The 23,299-nt window shown below is 42.7% G+C and overlaps 1 protein-coding gene across 5 annotated transcripts in view; it reads left to right on the forward strand.

Annotated features, from left to right (window-relative positions):
* The window catches only part of AKAP12 (A-kinase anchoring protein 12), a 31,576-nt gene extending 11,672 nt beyond the window's left edge, over positions 1–19,904 (forward strand). Inside the window, exons 1-4 of one of the 5 annotated variants that reach the window (XM_015858140.2) lie at positions 1,822–2,026; positions 10,314–14,083; positions 14,702–16,612; positions 17,261–19,904. In XM_015858140.2, the coding sequence (XP_015713626.2) occupies positions 2,002–2,026; positions 10,314–14,083; positions 14,702–16,612; positions 17,261–17,269 (5,715 nt within the window). In that variant the 5' untranslated portion in view covers positions 1,822–2,001 and the 3' untranslated portion in view covers positions 17,270–19,904. Of the gene's footprint in view, positions 1–1,821; positions 2,027–2,117; positions 2,389–10,313; positions 14,084–14,701; positions 16,613–17,260 lie in introns of those variants that run through there. The other 4 variants (XM_032443339.2, XM_085541482.1, XM_085541481.1 and 1 more) reach the window with 4 other exon arrangements.
* Positions 19,905–23,299: the final 3,395 nt, after the last annotated feature.

Below are 23,299 nucleotides of genomic sequence, written 5' to 3' on the forward strand. Positions count from 1 at the left end.
ACCTCATGAATGTGTGTTACTGGAGGGGTACTCCCTATATGCTCTCCTCAGGGAATCTCTTCTGCCCTGCCACCATGCTGCTTGTTCTTCTGTTCCTTGCCAGGCTTTTGTTTCTGCTCCTTCCAGCACTGGGAGGCATCAGCTGCCAGGAGCCGGCTGTGGGCTGACCTTCTCAGCAAAGCGGTGGTGGGGGAGATTGGGTCAAGGCAGACAGTGAATGCTGTGGAATGAGGGAGCAAGGGAGGGAGGGGAGGGGGAAGGGAGGAGGGACCACATTTTTCAGTGTCAGCCTCTGGAGCAGCTTGTGGCAATTGTGTTGCCCTTCATATGTTCTGGGTTTTGAATTCTTGTAAAGGCAGTTTATTTTGCTACATTAATTGCCATTGCTGATATTCCAATAGAAAACTTTCCATATTTTGTTTTATGTCAAGCTTTTGCGCCTTTATCCTTTTGGTAGAGGCTTTGGGCACTGTACAACTGGGATGCAATGTATTTTCTCTTTTGCTTATGTTAAACACTGTTTTCACTTTTAAAATCTTACTCTGAAGTGGTCAGGGATGAGAGAAGGTACTCGAAGTCGTGAAGGAGTAGAAATTATCCAGTGATTTGAAATAGTGTCAGTACATTTCATGTTATTCGACTTCTGGATCAAGTAATAAAAAGCCTTTAAGAGGGCATGAATTTAAAGTTAATAGTCAAAGTAATTTTTATTGTTTGATTATGAGTTGTAGCTTTAGGTGTACAGAAATTGCGTTCCTGAGATGTGTAATGAAAAAGAAGTGAGAAGCAGGTGATTATAGGTGATGAAACACACGGTATCGGTAGCTGGTGACAACAGCATCCATAGAGAGGAAAAACTGTTAAAGCACTGACAAAGCTGGTTCTTCAAGTGAATGCTACATTCAGATATCCATCTTTCTTTGTATCCACCCTCTGGTCCCTGCAGTGTCTGGTCCACGTGAGCTTAAGCAGATGAATAAAGGTGGGGGGGGGTGGAGGGTTAAGTATCTTTTACACACTCCATTCAGAAAAATCTCTGTCTCCAGTGAGAGAGATGAATCACTGAATTCTACATTTCTTTGTCCCATCTTGTTTGTCAACTCTTTAAAATCAGAAATAAAGCACTGTGGCAACAGGGATAATTGCTTATCATGAAGGAATTGAGGTTTTTCTTCTTTCTTGTGGGCCTGCTCCCCATCTCAGTCAGGCCGTTATTTGAGTCTGTGTTTGGCAGATTGTTGAAGAGAGGCAAAGCTCATCACCGTAGTTGCTGTCACATGAAGCTAATTGGGAAGTGCTGGTGGACACAGACACAGGCTATGCATGGCTGGCAGAGCACCTGGGCAGCAGCTGAGCTTTGGAGATACCCAATGCAGAATATTTGTTCCCAATGTAGGATTATTGTAACTGTACCGGGGGGTCAGTTTGGCCTGGATGCTGTGTGGCTGCTTCAGAAAGGTGTTCCAAAAGTTGGAACTGAAGCAGTCTGTTGTTCAAAAACTGGTTGTTTCTTAGTGCGAAGCTTATAGTTCTTCCTCAAGGAGGGGGAAAAAACAACAAAAAAACAGCTTGGAGTGAAAAGCAGCAAGATAAATATTTGGGAGCATAATTACGTTAATTGCCAGCAGTGAAGCGATGGAAAGAGAATAGTTAAACTGCACTTCTGCAGCCTCCAAACACTTCCAGAGCCTCACATGAGATCTGGTAGCCGGCAATTGGTGCTGGCTCAGGCGAGGGGAGGGATCCCGCTCCTTGTTGGCGCACCGTGTGAGCCCAGCCCACCCTCGAGTCGCTTTTTGCTCCCTCGGTTGTGCAGTGAACAGCTGAGGAGGGAATGGTCCTCCACCACGAGCAGCTGCCGAGGGAGAGAGGCTGTGAGAGCACGGCTTCGGTCTGTCCTGCTCGTCGCGTCTGGTGAGGCAGGAGGCTGCTCCAGACCCACAAATATCAGGAACTGCATACTGTGAGAAGGAAGTTTCTTATTATTAGTGTAATTTAAAAATGATGGGGACCATAACAATCACGGGTAAGGCAGCGTGGCGTTGCTTAAAACGTCAGCCCTGTTGTTATCGGGTTGGTTTTTTGTTTTCGCTTTTTCTCTCTCTCTGCTGTTTAGTGCCTGGCTTTGCTGTGTGACTTTGTGCTGCAGTGGGTTTATAGCTTGCCGGGGTGGGGCGTGCTGGGTTGTGTATGCTGGAGCGCTCCTCGGGCTCTCACAAGTATTGTGTGACCCGTGATGGTTTGCTGGCAGTGGGGCGGGAGGTAACAACTCTACTGTAAGTATTTGATCCAAATGGGAACCATTTCACTGCAAAAGCTGCTGAAGTTTTAAAACTTCTTGTTACTTCAATTGCATGTTTGAAGTGGCATCTCTAATGCAAGGCTGAGGTATGTAAAGGTGCTTACAACTCTTTTATGTGGTATCAGAATATGACATGGGGTCTGAAATTGAGTAACAACAACAAAGGAGACACTGATAGTTTTACCTTTATCTCTTGGTTAAGATAAAATTTTGCAATGTTGGGCTGTATCTCACAAGCTAAACCCAGTGCGGTGTAAGGGTGTGTGAAGTGGGCGTCTTTTATCCATGGTCAAATCATTTGCATGAGATAAATCGATCTTTAACTTTGCTTATAACGAAGGAAAATCCAGAGGAGAGTAACACTGTGGCATAGGAATGGGGCTGTGTTTGTGTGTGTGTGTGAAGGATCTCAGCCTGGGGTATCGGAGCTTGATGTTATGTGCATAGGGCTCTATACAGCTTAAGAAAGTATGGTGTGAGCCACTGAAGTGTGAGAGCTCCCACCACAAACCAGCTGGGCTTTCTGACGAGGTTACGCTATTTGAAGGAGTGATACATTAAAGGGGAAAAAAGGAAATCTTATGCTGCTGCTTTCTCACAAACTTCTGTCTTTTCCCTGGAAACAATGCAGCACTATGACATTTAATTATATTAAAAAAAAAAAAAAGGCTTAGTTGCTTAAAGGTAATCAGTTTGCATCAGAGCTTCCCTCATTGTGATGTCTTTAGGAATCCGCTCGGTCTTTTCTGCGCTGTGTGAATATTCGTTTGTTTGCTTTTATGTTGTTTGCTGGCGCTGGCGAACTGCTTCAAACAAATGGTGGGGGCTGTCGGTGCAGAGCACTCTGCTGTTACAATGCCTCACGACAACAAAGCCTGCAGAAGTCCAGCGCTGTTTGGAGCTGACCCTGGGGAGGACTGTACGTGATTTGAATCAGTTAGCAGGGGAGGAGGTATCCCACTGCTGTTTACAATGAGGTTTTCATTAAACTTGATGTTTAATGAGCTTATCACATGCTGAGTCTTTTTCCTCGAGGGTTCTGTATTTTTTATTTCCCTTTATTGTTAGTATTTAAAGGTTAAACTGTTTTTCTAAAGCAGTGTCTTTATAGGGTTGCACAGTGTAATCATCTGAGGCTTTTCTTATTTAATAATTCTTGTAGAAACTTGAATTTTCACCATATCACCTCTGCTTCTATAGGGTATTTAGCAAGGTCCAGCTCATTGTAAGTGTTATTGTTCTTTGTAGGGACAGAGTGCATTTCCTTGTTGGTATGCGGGAGCGTATTAAGCTATCATTTGTCTAATTAGTGTAGCTACAACAGCATCTCCTTTGTTTGTGTGTGATGGTAATTATCCCTTATGCAGATGCTTTGAACAACAACAACAACTTAAAAAACCTTCCGATCTGTTTCCCATTGTGCATTTTTGTTAGGGGTGCTCAAAAATGTTGCATTGACCTCTAAGCCGTGTTGCTTATCCCTTCCTTGCTGCTAACAGAGCAGTTACTTTTCTCAAATACCCAACTGCTAGCGGTGCATCTGTCTCGGGTTTAGTGAATACATTCTATTTTAAAAAGCAAAACAAAGTCAGAGAACATGAGATGTGGACGGTATGGACAACCATGAAATCTCATAAATATTTGCAGCATGCTGGTTTGGTTCACAAGCAGAACAGCTGGACTGGTTGGAGAGTAGTTTATTGTTGTGAGTGCATTTAATGAAAAAGCTTTAAATACAGTAACTATATATCCAAGCCACAGTCAATGACCTTCCTGTTAAAAAGAAAACAATTTCAGAGGCTCTACACTGCTGTCTTCTTGAGCTTTAGCACTGGTTTTTATTTTATTTATTTTTTCTGAAACATTTGAAATGAAAGAAGAAATACCTTCAAGTCTCAAATGAATGAAGCGTCCCACGTCCCACGCTGGAATCCAGGAAGTTATTCTCTGGGTTGGAGCAGACAAGTACAGCTAAAGCATAAACTTTCTAGGCATAAACGGGTTGCAAAAAATGTTATACAGTGTCACAGCGGAAATGCGTCCTTTTAAGTTTATTTCATATAAAGTTACGTGCGATGTCCCTTCCTGGGGATGTTGCTTTTGCTTTCTTAGAGAGTCCTTAGACATGAAAAATTACAACTATTTATCAACTTTTTTTTTTTTTTTTTTACTTTTTTGGTATGTGAGATCTTAGGACTTTTCAGTTGCCCATCGAGTACCAGAGAACTAAAGGCTGAACTGGACGGGGCTCCTTGCTGTTAATGGTTTGATAGAAGAGCATGAACAGAAAGTGCATGTATGCACTCTGAAATTGGTTATGCATAAATCTTTAAGTATTTAATTTTATTATTCTATTTAATTATTCTGAAGGAATAATTCAAGGTTCTGAAGGTATTTAATTATTCTGAAGGAAACCTCTCCCCACAGTTAACGCTGTGAGGCAGTCCATAGAAATAATGGAGGGCGTAGAATGGGAAGGGAAAATGTGTGCTTTTTTGTGAAATAAAAATGTGTGTGTTGAAGTAGAAATGTACATACTGTGAATAGTAGGGAAAGAAAGCTTGGGTTTGAAATAAATGGTCAAGAAGCAGCACCACCACAGATGAGCCACAACAGTGAAGCCCCCAGGTTTGTTGGAAAGGCAACACCTGGACATATTTCTGCTTCAGGCTGTTACTGAGGAGTGTGGGGGGGGGGTTGTTTCATTTACTAAACCTGACCTCCTGAAATCTGAGGTCAAAGGAATCATGAGTTGGGGAATGGTGTCCAATTCCCGCACTCTGCAACGAAAGCCCAAAAGCACAGCTTATTTATTTACATTGCTTAAGTATTCAATTTCTCTAATAATTCCCAATAGGCGTTTTGTTCTAAATGAATCTATTTAGGGCAGGTTTTCTGCAGATGTCACTTCAAACTGCATTTTGTTGGGTTTGTTTTATTTTCAACTACTGATTCTCCATTTGGATCAGTTGTTAGCTTTGCTTGGCTTGGCCTTCAAATGTTTTTGCTAATAGTAATTGTGTAATTAAGGAAAAATGGACATAATGAGTGGAAGCTTGGTATTGAGCTCAGTTCAAATTCCTTAAATTGCGTTCTCCTACATCCCTATCATGTGGGTTCTAGAGCAGTAAGCGTTCTGTGTGAGTCGCATTTGAGGCAAACCCCAGTACAGTGCTGAAAAATGATTCTGAAATCATCTCTCAGCTTCAATTTTCATGCAGGTTCAAGCAGGCCCACCAAGAGTGTTGTGTGTGCAACTACGAGTAGGATCTGGCCTGAATACTTAGACAATGCATAAATGAAAACAAAACAGCAACAAAAGTTCTCTGGAGTCTTTCAGTGGTCAGTTGGGCTGGAAACACAGGGCGCAGGGTGTGTGTGACATCCATCTGATAGACTTAGAATGCGGGGAATTTATGGAAAAAATCCAGCACAGCGCTTCAAATCCTTAGGGGGAAAAGTCAACCAGCTCCAGATGTTGACATGGTTGACTGCGAGCACTCCGAGTGCTGTGTGTTTAACTCTTGCAGTCGATGCTTTTTTTCCCCACTGGCAGCTACCAGCAGAGGAGTGTTTTTACTTCTGGAGACATAGGAGATGATGGGAGTGGTTAAGTCCAACTGCCACGGTGGCTCTTTTCCTGCTGATGAAGTGCTGTCCATTAAATTAATTTTTAATAGAGTGAGGTAAGAATTGGTTTGACAGTGCTACTTTTCCAGCATCTTATCAATATACTTAATGACAGAATGCAAATAGATTCTTACCCTGGACTAAGCTACCTAAGGAAGTTTAAAAAAATAATAATCAAGCTCTTCTCATTAGCCAAGAAGTATCTCGTTTCTTTCAGGAGGAAGGAGACCACCTGCAGTGGTTAAAACACAATCAGCACTTTGATTCCATCTTAAAATGTTTGAGAGTTTCACTGGTGTGTAAGCAGTTAAAATGGAATTTCAGCTTCAGTCCTTAGCCACGGTGGGTTTAAACAGTGAAGTGGATCAATGTTGTGATATGACCTATGACTTCTATCCCTGCCTCTGGCTGTAGCTGTATTCCCTGGTTTTTCTGGGCAAGTCCATAGCTGGTGGAGTACAGCCTTACCCCCAGGACAGGCCAAGAGAAACAACATTTGGGAGCATTTCATATTTTATTGAGGATCTCTTGTGTTCCCGAAGAATGCTTTCAAATCCTATGAACTGATTCATAAAGTGAATGATGACTGCTTCAGTGCTCTTAACAACACCTTGTGCAGATAACCTGCAAAGCCTTTGCAGTAGAGCTACTTGTTTGCTTTGCATTCAGAGGTGTGCTAACAATGTTTGGGCACCAAGAATGTCATTAATAAAAAACATCACTAAGGAATCCAGCTGCTGAACAGCAAGATCAGCATGCATAGTTGGCTTCTTAGCCAACTACACCATTGGATAGAAAAACACCATTTGAATGTTATCTTGGAGAGTCATGGCATGGTTGTGAATGGCACTTGGCTTGTCCTGAATCCAGCACAGCCTCTGGTGGCACAGAGTGGTTGGCCTGCTGTGTCACCCTGACCTGTGTTGGGGAAAGGCAGCTGGAGCAGCTGGTGCATTGATTTATGTGAGAAGCAGCAGAGGGAAGCAGCAAAGCAGGGCTGGGAACAAGGGCAGATAGTCACCCTGAGGCTGGCAGCTGAGCTCTGCTGTGCTGAGGGGAGAAACACCTTCCATGTGTGCAGTGAGGGAGTGGTGCTCAAGTGATACATGAAGCAGAGCTGCAGCTTTTCTGACTAGCATTAAAAATGTGTTCGTCACTCTTGTAAAGTTGTCTTTAACTTTTGCAGTTTCCTTAATGAAGTATTGCAAGGATGTGCTGTCAACCTGCTTTAACAGTTCCTAAAAGCTTTTGCCCATGCCTCTAAACTTGTGTGTTATCTTTTTCTTATTCCATTTGTACTCTTATTATATACCAATTGGATCTATGGGTTTTGTAGTAGTTTTTCAGCTCTTTTCCCCTGCAGAGCATTTTTGTTTATTTATTTATTTTTAAGTTACCATGTCTTTATATTAGTGTGTTATGAATGCATCAGTTCAGAAATAGAGTGAGCAAAAATTCCCTGAGTGCTTCTCATGAGTATGAAGAGATGCCTTTATCAACTTGTTGAATGTCTCATCTCTCACTTTGGAAATAAATACCTCGTTAATTTGTATTCTCAGTCATTCTTCTATTATAGCAATCCTGTTTACCCTAAACGCCTCTAAATTCCTAGAAACACATTTAAGAGAAGGGGGGGGGGGGGAAGAAACATAGACTCAGCTGCAACTATAAACTTTAAAACAAGCAAACAAAAAAACACCTCTCTTTTTTTCTTCAAAATGTTAAGCATGTCTTCCCAAGGGCTGCACATGGGTGGATAGGAGAGCCCTCACAAAGCTGTATCCACCTGCTCAGCAGTTGCCCACAAGGGTCTACAGACCCTTTTCACCTCTACTCCCACTGCCTACTGCTGCTCTTTCCTGCACAGAGCCAGCATCCTCAGCTGGCACACAACTCACCTTTATCTGAGTCACATCAGATGGAGACAGAGCATCCCATATGTGAGAGTAAGGATGCTGGCATCAGTGCAGGTCTGAGGAGGAACAGGAGGGAGGCTTTGTCAATCTTGTTTACATGAGAGGAGCTAGGATGCTTGGCTCAGGATCAAATCTGTATTTGACATTAAATGATAGGTGTTTAATTTCATAGCTGGTTTACCCTGGAGAAAAACAAACAAAAGCTTATAGCATAGACAAAGGGAAGGAATATCACCTTCTCTACCTAGGGAAAGAAGGAGAGGAGTTAATACCACCAACAATGTCGCTGTGTTGAAAACGGTAGTACTTATAAATATCTATTAAAACAAAGCTTATATGTATAAACAAATATACATATATAGAGGCGACTGTGTATCTATCTATTTGTATATGTGTTAGAGAGTATATTGAAGATCTGATCTCTCTGTTACTAAGACATTTAAAGATGTGTTATGTACCATAGCGTTTGAAGAAATACCAATGACTTTGTGAATTCCCACTGAGCTGTGATAAGCTTCCTGTTCAAATTACGTAGTTTGATGGCAAGGAGAATGCATTTTTTTCTGGACCTAAGAATAAATGAACACGGATACAAAAGCAGTTCCTTGGCTTTACCCTTATGTACGATGAGTGTACAACTACATGTGTTTGATTCATAACCTGACTCAGATGTGGATGACTCAGTTTGGATGTTTTATCCTTGTTTGAAAAATTCAGGGACCTGGGCTGTTGTCAAAGGTCACACTTCTAAGTGAATCAGAATTAACGATTAAAGCAAGTAATTTTAAGGTGCTAGATAACAAGAAAGATAAACAGCTTAGCTTATGTTGGTTGGGAAGCAACAACCAGGAGACTGCTGATAGTGAATGTAAACATAATTTGCCCTCCAGACAGCTGTTACGAGCCTATAGACTTCATTTTTCTATAGTTGTTTCAGCCCTGCCTAAGGTACATTGTCCTTGTTCTTATAAAGATGCAGCCCTTCCTAAAAAGGTCATGTACAAGCAGTGTTGAGGAAACATTTAGGCTGGAAGCGGCCACTGGAGCTCAGTGGTCCAGCCCTTGGGCAAAGGAAAGCTCACTGCAGTTGGATCCAACTTGCAGATGGATCAAATAAATACTAAATCAGTTTTTGAGAATGCAGTGATGTATGTGCTTTTGAAATCTGTTTCCTGCGTGCCCTTCTGCATTGAAACACCACATGTGAAGCTTAATGAAGGGGACTATGCCTTCTCCTAAAATGTTGCCTATTAGCATTGGATTTTGCAATTTTTTTGTTGGTCACCTTGGCATAACAGCAAGAAGAGCACACTGCCTCGTGCAAGCTCTTCCACTTGGCACCTGTTACACAAAGTCAAGTGTCAAGAACAATATTCAGTTGAACTCCTGACAGGATCAAAGACAAAGAATCTCTTGGTACCTTGTATATGCTGTGGACTTTTATCATTGTGTATTATTGATCACACAATTCCTGTTAAAATTCTGACTCTAACAATAACAGCTTAGTGCTCGTTTAGAGCTTGCATTTAGAGTTATTATAACTGTTTAAGTATGTAAAACAGTGTTACTTCTCTGGGGGCATGGGGCAGTTTTGTGCTCTAAGCTGGATGTGTGGATGTGTGCTGGCTTCCTAACTGCCACATTTCAGAGGGATTAGCTTGTATACCAGTCTGTGAGTTCCTTCAGCTCATGGCTATAAGGAGTAATAACATATAAACTGTCCCAGTAAGGTTGAGAGGGTGGCTGCCAATGTCCTAAAGGAAAAATTCAAACAGTGCTCAAGAAAGAGGCAGTGCAAACGCAGATGTGTGAGGGCTGGAGGGCAATGGTGATGTGATATGTGGGGCTGTTCCAGGATTTATGATCTTTAAAACAAATATGTTGTAATGCAACTGTCCTGAGGTTTACAAGCTTTCAAGAAAATTAGGAAATTTCTCATGGGCATTTTCACATTTCACTGTTCTTTTGGGACAGAACTGTAAAGTGAGCTTTCCTTTACTTGTTGTCAATGTAGGTCAGTTCTTCAACCCTCCCACTCCCCAAGGCTCCCTTCTACAGGGAGAGGATTCTGAGCTTTACTTCAGAAATAATTACGTACGCAATTCTTGACATTCTTTGAGTAGTAATTGGGTAGAAATGAAATGTTTGTCTCATAAATCTGCTATACAGTCCAAAAGAAGAAAAGTGCTGCAAAAATGAAGAAAATAAGGAGTTTTAAAGGTGCAGTTGTGTAAAAACTTTGAAAGAATATATACAATGAAATGAGAAAGGAAAGGAATCAAAGTAATCTTTGATCAGAAAAAGACTAGTTCAGAATTTTTTAACAGTAGCACATAGAGGCACACAGATAATAGAATGTTTACGTTTAGGAAAGCTATATATGTGTGTATATGTATATATGTATCTATAAAGGTATATTACAATAATAAATCAAGAAGGAAAATATTCTTTTTTTTTTTTAACAGTTGAACAAACCGAACCTTCCAGTATAACTTTAAAGGAAGACGACGCCCAAACTATGGAGACAAGTCCATCTGACTCAAGCACTAAGGATGGTGTAGCTGCTGAGAAGGAGGATGCTCACGCAGATAAGCGGTTGCCGTCTTCAGAAGAAGATGCAGAAGATGCTGAACATGCATCAGAGCCGCAGTCTTATGATCTGGGCTTTAAAAAGGTTTTTAAATTTGTTGGATTCAGATTCACAGTAAAGAAGGAGAAGACAGGAAAATCAGAACCAGTTCAACTGCTTACTGTAAAAAAAGAAACACATGTCACTGAAGGAGCTGGGGATCAAAAAGAAGTCAGCTCAGAAGAAACAGTGATGCCTGAAGATGCACCCTCTGCAGAAGACAACACCAAAGACGCACTGAAAAATGAAAAACCAGAAGATGAATCTCCTAAAACACCGGAAGCAAATGAGATTTGTTCTCAGTCATCTGCTTCAGCCACTGATACTGCTTCACCATTAAGAAAGTTTTTTACTCAGGGATGGACTGGATTTCGAAAAAAGAAGAGTTTTAGGAAGCCCAAAGAGGATGAACAACAGTCTCCTACGAAAGAAGAGCAAGAAAAAGAGGGAACAACGTTAATGACTGAAACCAGTGAAAAGGAGAAATCAGAGTCTGAGAAGCAAGTGGAAGAGAAGAATGTGACAGAGGTAACTATTGAAACACAGGGAAAGGAGCAGACTGAAGAGAAAAAGCAGGAGTCAAAGACTGCCATAGGATTTGGTGCGAGTGAGAAGGAGGAGGTAACTGAGCATGATGAGCAAGATGTAGCCACAGCAGGTGCCAAGGAGGGAAAAGCTGAAGATCAAGAAAGTAAATTGGTGGAAGTCTCAGAAGATCTTGGTGAAAAGGAAGAAAAAAATGAAGGAGAGAAAGAAAGTGAGGTTACAGAGAAACCACCTACAACAAAGTCAGTGATGCCTGTAATCACCACAGGTGTGAATGAAGAATTGAAAGCATCCACAGAAGTCCTACCTGTAGGAAAAGATCTGGAGTCAATGGAGAAATGTGAAATAAATGACAGAACTGAAGTATCCTCTGAAGAGAAACTTGGAGCAGGATCCTTATTAGCAGTGGAAAGTTCTAGTGAAGATTTTAAAAAATCTGAAGGAATAGACGGAAGTAAACCTGTTCTAGGAGAGAAGGAAATGTCTGATGAAAAAACAGAGACAGCAGAATTGGAAATTTCACCCACAACAGAAGTGGTCACTGAAAAATTGGAGACACAAGGAGAAGCCCAGGATGGAACCACGGAGAAGAAGGCAAGCAAAGAAGATGAGGCAAAACCGGCTCTGGATGCTGCTGGACCAAAGTCATTTTCTACTTCTGAACAGTCATTTGATGCAGAGGATGATCAACAGTCAGTCAAACCCACTGATGAAGGACTGCAAGGCAAAATTGGCACTGATGGTATCAAACCAGGCGAAATAACCACAGAAATAGCTCCTGAGGAAGCAAGTGGAAAGAGGCCTCCAGAAGGTATCACAAATGAAGCTGAATTGCTCTCTTCTCAAGAAAAAACTAAATTACAAGGCAGCCCTTTAAAGAAACTATTTACAGGTACTGGATTAAAAAAACTGTCTGGAAAGAAGCACAAAGGCAAAAGAGAAGAATCTAAGTTAGGGGAGCAAGGAGAATTAACTCAGCACTTATCGGATTCCCCAGATAGCCCGGAAGAACAAAAGGCAGAGAGTTCTGCTTCTTCTCCCGAGGAGCTGAATGAAATTCCTTCTTTGGAAAAATCTGTAGATGGAACACAAGTCTCGGAAAATGAAGATGCTGCTGTTTCAGATGTGGAGAGAAAAAGAGAAAGTGTGACACCCTGGGCATCATTTAAAAAGATGGTGACTCCCAAGAAACGTGTCAGAAGACCTTCTGAAAGTGACAAAGAAGAAGATGATAAGACAAAGAGCACTGCAACGTCATTAACTGAAAACCCAGCTGAAGAAAGTCAGATAGAGTTGAAAGAAAATGGAATGGACCAGAAACCAGAGAAAGTCACAGAAGAACCGAAAAGAAAGGTTGACACCTCTGTGTCTTGGGAAGCTTTTATATGTGTAGGTTCTTCAAAGAAAAGAGCCAGGAAATCATCATCATCTGATGAAGAATCTGAGCATAAGCTTGGTCAGGAAAGCCAAAAACTAGAAGAATCTGGACAGAGCAAAGAAACTGCAACAGATGCAATTCTTACTAGCTCTCAGGAGAGTGATCAAGGACAAGGAAATTCCTCTCCAGAACAAGCTGGAAGCCCATCTGAAGGTGAAGGGATTTCAACATGGGAATCATTTAAAAGGTTAGTCACTCCAAGAAGAAGATCCAAAACGAGAATGGAAGAGAGAACCGAAGACTCTGTCACAGGATCTAGCCTGGAGCATTCAACATCAGATGGTGAGCCTGGAAAAGATGAATCATGGGTTCCGTTTAGAAAACTTATGCCTGGCCGTAGGAAGAAAAAGTCAGATGGGAAGCCAGAAGCAGCTCATCTTAAGCAAGCGAGAGAAGACATGGCAGAAACAGCTGAAGAAGATTCGGACATTCCAGCTGTTGTGCCTTTGTCTGAATATGAAGCAGCAGAGCAAGAGAAAATTGAAGCCCAGAAAGCAAAAGACGCTGAAGTATTGAAAGAACGAAGCTCAGAGGAAGAAAGAGTTGAAAAACCAGAAGACTCGCTAAGTGTTAAGCAAGCCAGTGAAGGGCTAGTACATGCAGTTACTGTTAGTGTTGTGGAAGGGGAAAGAGCAGTTACCAGCATTGAAGAAAGGTCACCATCGTGGATATCTGCTGCTCTGACAGAGTGTGTTGAGCAGGAGGAAGAGGAAGAGAAGGAAACTGAGAAAGTACTTGAATCAGAAGTTGTTGTAGAAGAAGCTATTGTAGTTGCTAAGACAGTGCCAGAGATGAGAAAGGATGTAAGTGATGATACCACAGCAAGTGAGCTAGAGTTAACCTCAGAGGCAGTGACTGCTCTAGAGGAGACAGCAGAAGCTTCCTGTGCTGAAGAAACGATGGAAGTGTCCTTTGCTGAAGAGACAACTGAAATGGTTTCTGCTGTTTCACAGTTGATAGAAACTCCAGATACTACAGAGGAGGTCACACCTGTACAGGAAGTAGAGGCCACTGAACAAAATTTGAAAGAATTAGACAAACAGACCCAAAAAGTTCTTCATGAAGTTGCCGAAAGAGTGAAGTCTTCAGATGTAACGCAGCTGGATTCTGAAAGAACCATAACAGCAGCTGTAATTTCAACCATGCAAGAAAGTGAGTCAGAAGAGAAAGATGATGCTAAAGATGAGAAAATTGTAGGTCAGGGAACAATTTTGCTTGAACAGTCCGTGAAAAAAGGAGAAAAGCTGGAGGATGATGTCCAGCCCCTGGAAGGTACAGGGAGTGTTCAGGGTGAAAGTGGAATTGAAGAGAGGGTATACGAAGGTTTAGAGAAAAGTGAAATGTCTGCTGCAGTGAAAGAAAGTGCAGAAGGAGATGAAAATGTGGATTTATTGAGAGATGAAGGCCACCAGCAGATATGTGAAGAAGCAGTTGTAGAAGACCATGAAGTAGCTGAAGTGCAGAGGACAACAGAGGAACCTTTATCGCAAGACAGTGAAGCAGTAACTCCCAAGGAAGAGCAATTAGCAAAGCAGAAGCTTTCAGAACAAGAGAAAGTTCCCCAAGCAGACTTGACAGTAGATGAGAGGAGAGACGACCGTATTCCAGAAGTGCAGGCTGCAGTAAGTATTACATAAAACATAAATGTTGATCTGTCAGGGGAAATAAATAAATAAATATGGCACCTGATTTAGAACCAGGTTGTGGCAATATTCCTATCAAAGACCCTTGTTGTGTAGTAACTGGAGTTTGTTTTTAATGAGACAGATGCACAGAGGTCCAAAAGAAGCAGCTGCAGATATTTGTGCTGCAGAGTATTGTAGTGGATGTGAGAACATACAATATCCATATGATACCTTACATAGAACTTGCATCTTCAGTCACAAGCATAGACAGTTGCAGCTGAGGCACTTCTGCAAAGGAAGGAATAGAAATCACGTCACTATCTCCATGTCATGCAGGAGTTACTATGACTGATTTGTTTCTGCCTTCTTCTACCATCTTTCTGGCTTAGTCTGTGTTCCAGATGTGTCAGCTGTCCGTTGTTTCCTGATCTGTGTCCTGTCAAACTGGACATGCTGGGATCTTAGTGGCCCACTAAACTCAACATACTCGACTCACAATCTTCCCATAACCCTACTCCCCTCGTGGTCTTATATTCAGCTGCTCTTGCACCCAGAGTGTTCTCAGTCTCCCCCAGCTCACATCCTTATTTACAGGACTGTTACCATTCTCCACAGGTGCAGAACGAGATTGAAGATGAAACCTCTGCATTAGGATCTACAGGAGAAGAGCCTGCAGAACTTGAAGGAGAGGGTGAAACACTCCCTGTGGGACCAGTGGGCACAAAAGAGGTTGTCGCAGAAGTCCCTGTCAGTACTGAGAGTCAGGATGAAACTCCCGAGTTAGACTTGCAAGAGCAAACTTGTATCGAAGCAGTTCCTAGCGAGGTACCTGCACAGAGAGAGGAAGATGATGCTGTGCTCCTTGGAGTAAAGAGCTCAGAAGTCATTGCTGATGAGGTCCCAATGGACAGTGAGGTAGAAACCTCAGCTCTTACATCAGAGGCAACTGGCTCAGAAGCAGCTGAGGCTGCTGAGCAGAGTGTGAGGGATGGGGATGGCAGGCAGATTACAGCAAAAGATCCTGTCCCTGTCCTAGAGTCAGAACTCATAGAAAAAACACCTGAAACTCTCTCCCAAAGTAATGAAATTGAAAGTGGTAAAATAGAAGATTCCATGCTCAAAACTGAAACACGCTCACTGTCTGATAATGCTCTCACTGAGCACCCTCCCAAGACTGAAGAAGACGAATCTACTTTAGCATCAGCATGCCTAGATGTCACTGAAAATGGAAGCACCATCTGCACTGACGTAAGTCCTAAGACAAGTGAAATACAGAGCAGCTTAGCTGAAGAAAGGACTGCAGAAACAAAACAAGAACTTTCAGAAATCTCAAACAGTCAAGACATTCAGAAAGAGGAAAACATAAATGGGCAGTTGATGGAAACAGTCGAAGAATTTCAGTCTGGAAAACAGGAAGCTGTGAGGGATGATGAATGTTGTTCAACAGCTGTCCAGCAAGAGGTTTTCTCTGTGCAAGAGGAAGGCTGTGACTCGGCCTCCCCACCAGCTGAAAGCTCAGAGTCCCTGGAAGTGCCTGTGCCTGTAGCAGCTGCAGCAGCTGAAGAGCATGTTGTAGCAGAAGCTGCTACGCCCACAGCCAAAACTGTAGACCCCTTGGCAACCACACCAGAACAAATGGCTTCTGGTGAGGTCCCAGCTTCTACTCCTGACTATTCAGGCTGTGAGACTGCAGAGCCTGGTACTGTGGAAGCACCCCAGCCTCAGGTAACTCACGCTTATGTTAATGGAATATCAGAGAAGCAAGAGAGTTTCTGGAGTATGGATCAGCCCAAACAAAACACTGCTCCTTTAAGTGATGGTCTCACTCTCTCCCACGCGGAATCTGAGACGGATGTTGTTCCAACTGGGACTATAGAGTCCCAGAGTACAAAAATCGTATTGAACGCCATCCAGACTGCTGTTAACAAACTTACAGAAACAGAAGAGACAGCTGCCTTAGAGTCAGAACAGCACACTAAGTCCAGAGGGAAAAGCCCGACAGACACGACTTTACCTGAACTTTTGGAAAGTACGCAGGTAGTAAAGGAAGAAGAGGTATCAAGTAAAGAGCAGGAGCTCCAGCAGTCCCGACTAAGCAAGCATGCTATATTAACAGAGTCTGCAGATATTCATGCAGCTGTAGAAAAAGCAAAAGACGTGCTATTAACTTCTGAGGCACTGGAAGATGGACCAAGTCAGAATTCTGACTTTGTGACTACTCCTGAAGACATTTCAAGGGATAGAGTGAGAGTTGAGAACTCAGCATTAGAGATAAGTACCTCAGAAGATTCAACCAAAGATATCCTAGACATACGCCAAGTAAAACTGAAGGAAAAGGAGATAGGAAAGGTTGTGGAGATCTCAGACCAACATATAGGTAAACAAATGTGTGGAGAAAGGGAGGAAGATGGTCACCCACTAGTGGAAGATGGGAAAACACAAACATGGCAGGACGATGGTTGCCAAGAAGACACAGATTGTGATGGTCCACAAAGTCAGAACTTGTTGGCTCCTGAGGCTCTGAATGTAAGTAGTATTTGTAGCCAGTGATTTCTTACTCTTCGCAAAGTAGATTTTGGGATTTCTGCAATTATTGTCTCTTTTTTTTTTTTTCTTTTTTTTTTTTTTCTTTCCTTTTTTCCTCCTCGGTTTCAGAAAAGACAGCTGCTCTCTGCTTTAACTGGCCATAGAATTCCCCACACAGTCTTTACTCTCTCTTGGGCTACTTAGTGCCTTGCTTTTTTCCATACAGATACTCACATAAAAGGCCTTTGTCTTGGCCTGTAGTTTAGTGTGATATTTCTAGGAGGTAAAAAATTATGATTTCCAGTTTTCCTAGGTTAAACACCTACAATACAAGTCTGTATAGGATTTAATCCATGAGCGTGATTCCATGCTAACAGCTCTTTGAAAAAAAAAACTAAAGGAGGTTTTTGTTGCCTTCCATAGTAAAGTTGAAGTGCTTCTTTCCCAAAGCTCTTTGCACTTCAAGTGAAATCTGAATCAGAAAAGGTGACAGTTATAGTCTCTCACACAGGTATTTGGTGTGATTGCTCAACTAAGCCACGTGGCTGTCTTCAAATCCATTTCTAAAATTGCTTTAGAAAGATACTATGATGCTTTTGAGATAAATTGTCATTAATAAAGCTTTTTTTACTGCCTTTTCTCTTTCAGTCGTGCTAAGGATCCGTGTGGCGTTCTGAGAGATACCAGTGCTAGAGAACAACTGACAATCCTGTGAGAGAACCAGGAGCTTAATTCACTACCCTTTATTCTTGGATGTTAACACCTGCTCTTTTGAAGACTTCACCTTTTTTGTCATTAAAAACCAATGCCTTTAATATTGGGTATATCCACACGTGTCCCATTCAAAGGTCATTTGCCTCTGCTGAAAACGTCCCATTTAGACTGGAGATGCACATCAGAGTGAATGGACAGACCACTAAAATTTGTGTCAGAGTTGTTGCCGTCCCCTCACTTAACTTTTCCGTCCTGTATGTCCCATGTCTCTTGAATTCTCCATTCATCCCTAAAACCCCTACCTCCTTTCTGCGGTCCCCCTTACTCCCACCATCTTCCGTAGCTGCCTTGATTTGACCAGCGAGCGGCCACAGCTGCTGCTCGACTTCTGTGCTGAAGGGGAGAGCTGACTGAAGAGAACACATGAGACTTACGGCTGATAGAAGGTGCGTCTGTCAAACAGCAGGAACTGGATCACGCACAGATTTTTGAGCAAGGTGCTCAAGATTGCTGCCTTTCAGTCCCATTCAGGTATCTCTATCTGTCCTTCGATTGTGTGGGCCTGATTTAGTCAGAATTTGTTTCTACAGTGTAGCTTGAAAGGAGGTTGACAGTACTCTTTTTTTTCTGTTGTTCAAGACTTCAGGTTTTGAGACTGGACTGTAACGTGTTGAATATTTATATGTATGTCTTAATCCCAGTTCTGATTTTAATGTAGAGCTCTGATACTTCTGTACTGTTTAGGCATACCCTAAAAGGAATTTTGTAGAGTAGCCTGGAGAGGAAATTCATACTGGTGGAGTGGAATTCAATAACATATAGTTTCCTATTTATTGTTCCAGGTTTATCCCCTTGTAAAATCTCTCCAAAACTTGGCAGTCATGCTTTGAATATTTATATGTAAATCATAAGCCCAGTTCTGATTTTAATGTAGAATTCTGATATTTCTAAAGACAAAAGGAGAGCCCTGACCTGTTTCAGATCCAACTGTGCTGACCAGTGTCCCTTCCACTTGCAGTCCTCTCAGGTTTCTGAGAACCTTTTAGGCTTACCCTTTCCCTGCTGTCTTGCTCATTCAGCAGGCGTACCACAACCCTGAATCACACCCTGCTCTTGGCAGAGTCTGCTCAGTCCTGATCACAGCCCCATCTATCCCCAGGATGTTACCTTCACTAACATCATCTAATATTCATGTTGTATACAAGTATCGTCCTTTCCCAACCCATGGCTGAGCCATCCCATCACAGCATTCCCCATTTCTTGAGATCCTTGTTGCTTTTACCAATTCCCTGAGGGGGCGGGGGGGAGTAGAGAGGGTAAGGGCTTGGTAATGAATTCTGCCTTGGATTGCAAAAGGCTGAAGAAAAGCTTGTAGTACTGAGTTCCTAACAACCTTCACCTAAGCTGGGTTGAACTGAGAACAGCTGCAAACTGCGGTGAGCAGGGTGATCTAAAGACAGAAAGAAACCTCACTGGGATTGCCTGTCCCCAGCAGGAGTAGGTCCTTCCTTTTGTTGTTTACATTAGAATCAAACATGGGCTGCAAGTCAATCCTTTCAGCTCTGATTTCGAAAGTGAAGGTTCCAGATGGCACTTTGTGAAACCGATGCCACCAAGCGAACAATAGCTCACTATCCTACCTGTATAGTAATTTATTTGAAAATCAACTCTTAGTGTACAAATGCTCTTGTTACAGCAGGTGCTCGCCTCTCCTCGGGGCTGCACATACAGCAAGCAATGTGACTGATTGCACTGGTGTGATTGCACCATCTGGTGCTGCCCTGCGTGGAAGCATCAAGAGATTTTTCCTTACCTCAGAGCAAATTATATAAATATTTAAAGCTGAACGATGTGGTTTCAAACAATCCAGTCTGTCTTTGTCCATGGTTAGCGGCAGCTTTTTCCCCCTACCTTTGGGCAATTCCAACAATCTCTGTTGGTTTCCACAGGTTTAAATTGGCTTGCAAGTTAATCATGCTCTTAATAACACCTCACAAGTGCAAACTTGGCTGAATTTGTACAAACTGTATACCTATGTACGTTAAGCCATATTGCAATAAATGCAGCAGGTAAAACGAAATAACAGTAGCATGACCTGTGTAATCCCAGTTCTTATGTTTGTAGCTCCAAAGCTGTTAATAATATGTAAAGTTAATTCTTGTCTGAACCTCATTTAAATAAAGCTAGCTTTATCACAATGTAAATTGTCTGTTGGTAGTAATTGGACAGGCAAGTGCTTCAACTTGCTCGTTTTCTCCATTAATCCAGGGCCTATGTAAGCAGTGCGACAAGCATAACTGTAAAACAAGTACAAAAGCTTCTTGTAACTGACAGCTGACAAATATCGCGCCTGAAGCCACGCTAACGGTGCAAGGAGCACGGCTCCACCTAACGATCCCACTTTGTTCCGGTGTATTGCTTTGGCCTCTGAAACTCTCATTTGAGACTGTGACTTCTGGCTTGTGCTTAAAAGCTTGAAGCTTTCTCAAATCCAATGTATTGGGTTACCAAATCTGATTTTTGTTTTTAAGGTAGATTTTCATTAATTAAATAAAATACAACTAAAATTTTCTTCTAATGTGTGTGTGTGTGTTGTTCTTTTTTTCAGCTTTACTTACATTTGCTTTATCTTCAGTGAGTTTGTTTTGCTCCTGATGCTAAATCCATTGTCAGTAAATACCTGCACTAGTCACAGGAAAGGCAGGCGCTGAAGCGCTCAGTGCAGGATGCTGTTTCCTCCTTTGTTTCATATTGCTCGTACTGCAGGTGCCTAATCACCGCCCAGCTCAGCAGCATCAGGAAGAACAGACTAAAGCAGCAGCTCCCACCAGACTGTGCCTGAGGTGCACAGCTGTAATCCTCTGCCTGTCCTTGTACAAAGTCTATGTATTTATGCTATCCTGTTACTCGTTAATATGAGGTCTCTAAACGGCCATTAGTGTAGGGACTGGAGACCAAGCAACCTGAAGCACTGGAGGCTGTTTTGTTGGAACAGCTTGAGTATCCTGCCTATTAGCTCAGGCTATGGAGTGGATCTGGCTGTCTTGTTTGGATCAGTACATGTGTGAGGCAGCTGTGTGCACAGAGGGACCTGCATGGCCTGGCTGCAGCAAGTGCCTGGGGATGGGCAGGAGGCCTGCCAGAAATGCCTGAGGTGGCCTCGTGTGCTTGCTGCAGACTGGAGCTTTGTTATTCACAAGGCCATGAGGAACTGGTGCCCTGCAAGGAAGGGCATGGCTTGGGATGGAGAGGAGAAGCCCGGTGGGACTGGCAGCACGAGGTTTTGAGACCTGGCCTTGGGGAGATGGATGAGATGTGTGACCACTTCCACAGTGCTAACAAGGTGGGAGTTTGGCCGTTTAGTATTTACCAAAGGGAGAATGAAAGATTATGTGTGAAACACCCATGTCTGTCCTGCTAAGAAATTCTCATGGAAAGTTTTTAAAGTAGGATGAGCTGTTTTCTGAAGTGTCTCTGGTTCCTCTCTAGCAAATGGCTTCCATTGCTGGGAAGGTCTGCCTAGCTGAGCTTCTGGTGCTGGGACTGATGATAGGACAATGTGAGGGCAGCAGAGGGCCAGCAAGTCATGGAAGCTGCTTCCTGAGAGTGGTCTCTGGAACGCATCTTGCAGCAGCTTGATCCTATCCCTATAATTCAGCCTATAGCTGTATCCCCATCCCTCCTACAAAGGAACCAGAGTAGCAAGAATAACCATCGCAGTAGTTTTTCCTCGAAGCAGCTGGACAGGAAGGGAATTCTTTTAAACTCACAAGGAATTTACAAGCCAGCTGCTGGCCTGAGCAACAGAGATCCCAGGGGCCCATCATGAAGCATCCCATCACAAATCCCAGTGTCACAGTCCTCTCGCAGTGGCCTTCTGCTGTGGGCCCTGGGTCCTGCAGTGATACAGCGCCTGCCCTGCATGAGCTGTCTCTGCCCAACAAGTGGTGCTGCATTGATTCTACACTCATTTCCAGGAGATGCTGCCTGCCGTTTCCTGTACAAATGGCTGTACGAAGTGAGAAACTGACACAAACCTGCCTGCACTGCCATGTCCCTCTTTCTGGTGCCAGCCTTGAGGGTTACACATTGGTTTTTACTGATCTCCCAGATGGTGTTTTCATATTACTTTATGAGAAAGACCAAGAATTATGAAGACAAGTGTAACCTGCCCAGTACTCGGGCTGTGACATGAACTCTCCTAAACTGCACTATTTGCTGAGCAATCTTAAAGACTGCATTATTCTCTTTGGCATGAATCTCCCTGCTGGGAAAATACTTTTATTGGATTTTTGCATAATCTGTCTTGATCCTGCAATTGGATTTAGGCTTGCACGTCCTCTCTACTCCCCACAGAAGAGGCAGTTAATACCTCACAGATGAGGGGAGGAACCTTCATCTCTGTCAGTGGCAGCTGTGGCAATAGCTGGGCACATTGCCTGCCGTTCTTTCTAGAAAGGTATAGCTCATTAAAAGAAAAACAAACCAACCCTTTAAGCCAGTATTCATATGGACTGGTGGATGCAGGGCTTATATTTGCCATGGCAGCATACTGACTAGATTTGAAATCATTGCTTTGTTTTCTGTCATTCACAATTGGTAGCTGCTTGTAGTAAGAAGAGACACAGTTTATTATCTATATATTATTTCTGAATGTGTCATAAGGCCTGGACCTTCCCGTTACCTATTTCTGATTGTGGCTAACATACAGGGGGAAAGCAGTGATGTGCTTTGGCAAGCCAACCCATCACATTTCCATGGAGCACTGTAGAAATGAGGAACTTTGGCACACCACCACTGAAAAACCAATCAGTTCTTGCATTTTGAGTTGCAAACTATGCAGTATATTGATCAGTTGTCCCCTCTGAGGGGTGAAGTAATACCAGCAAGGAAGTGGCGGTGGGAATTAGACTTGCCAGTTGATTAAGACTTAACTGCAACAGATAAAGGCTTTATGAACACAGTGGCATTTCTGCGATGAAGACCTTCCTGAAGAATATGTTTGTCCATGTAGACGTGTATATCACCATTAAAAAGAAATGGAATCCGTTCATATCCTGAAAGCAATACTTTGCAACGAATCAGAACTGCTGTGCAGCGAAGTGCTTTCCCTTTCTGCAGGAAAAGGCAGGAGTGGCAGCTTGTAACATCCGATAAAATAAAAAACAAGAAATACAAAAGTATCTGGACAACTAATTATGGTCTGTTAAGTGTAAAGTTCAGTGGAGCTCTGTTCTTCCCCTCACTGCTGTTTTCTTATGTAATGGAGACACTGGAACGAGCTAATGGGTCTCCTGCTCTGGGTGGAGGACACAGACCAACGTTTGGAAGGCTACAATTGAATTTTAAATAAGTTAGACTGAAATATTAATGATTCTCCTGCTTAGAAGAGCTTAAAATAGACCCTCGGATAAGGAGTGCCGAGGTTTGCCTGTCTAAATGTTTCACTGAGAAATCTCTGATGCTGCTTGATTCTGTCATGAGCCCAAAATACAACCAAGTCATGGGAACAGAGAGTCAGAGAAAGAAGACAGCCTCATTTGTAGGCAGAAGAAAACGTAGTAGAGGGAGTAGCAGTGATTGTGCTTTTTGCCCCTTGCTTGGGAAGGAGGTGCTCCATGCTGGAGGAGGGACATGTGAAAAGAAACTACCAGACAGCCTGCCTGGAGTTTGGTAGTTTATGTGGATGGAAGGGAATACTATGTTAATTCATGTAAGAAAATCCACTGAGGGATTTTAAATATGCAGAAACCACACCTAAGGCAGGAAATCCCAAAACTGAAACCGGGAAAACAAACATAAATTTACAGGGAAGTACCACATATGCTTGTCCCATGCTTACAACCTGCTTCAAGTACCCGCTTACAGACACTGCTTAAGACAGGATTTAACAATGCAGCAGTTTTTTAGTGTGCTGTTATGGTGCTCTCACCTGCTGGCGCCCTTTGGTAATCAATATATGCCTGAATTGGG

This window comes from Coturnix japonica, chromosome 3, assembly GCF_054131305.1.
Source record: "Coturnix japonica strain WE chromosome 3, WE-NBRP24, whole genome shotgun sequence".
In the NCBI taxonomy this organism is placed as follows: Eukaryota; Metazoa; Chordata; class Aves; order Galliformes; family Phasianidae; genus Coturnix; species Coturnix japonica.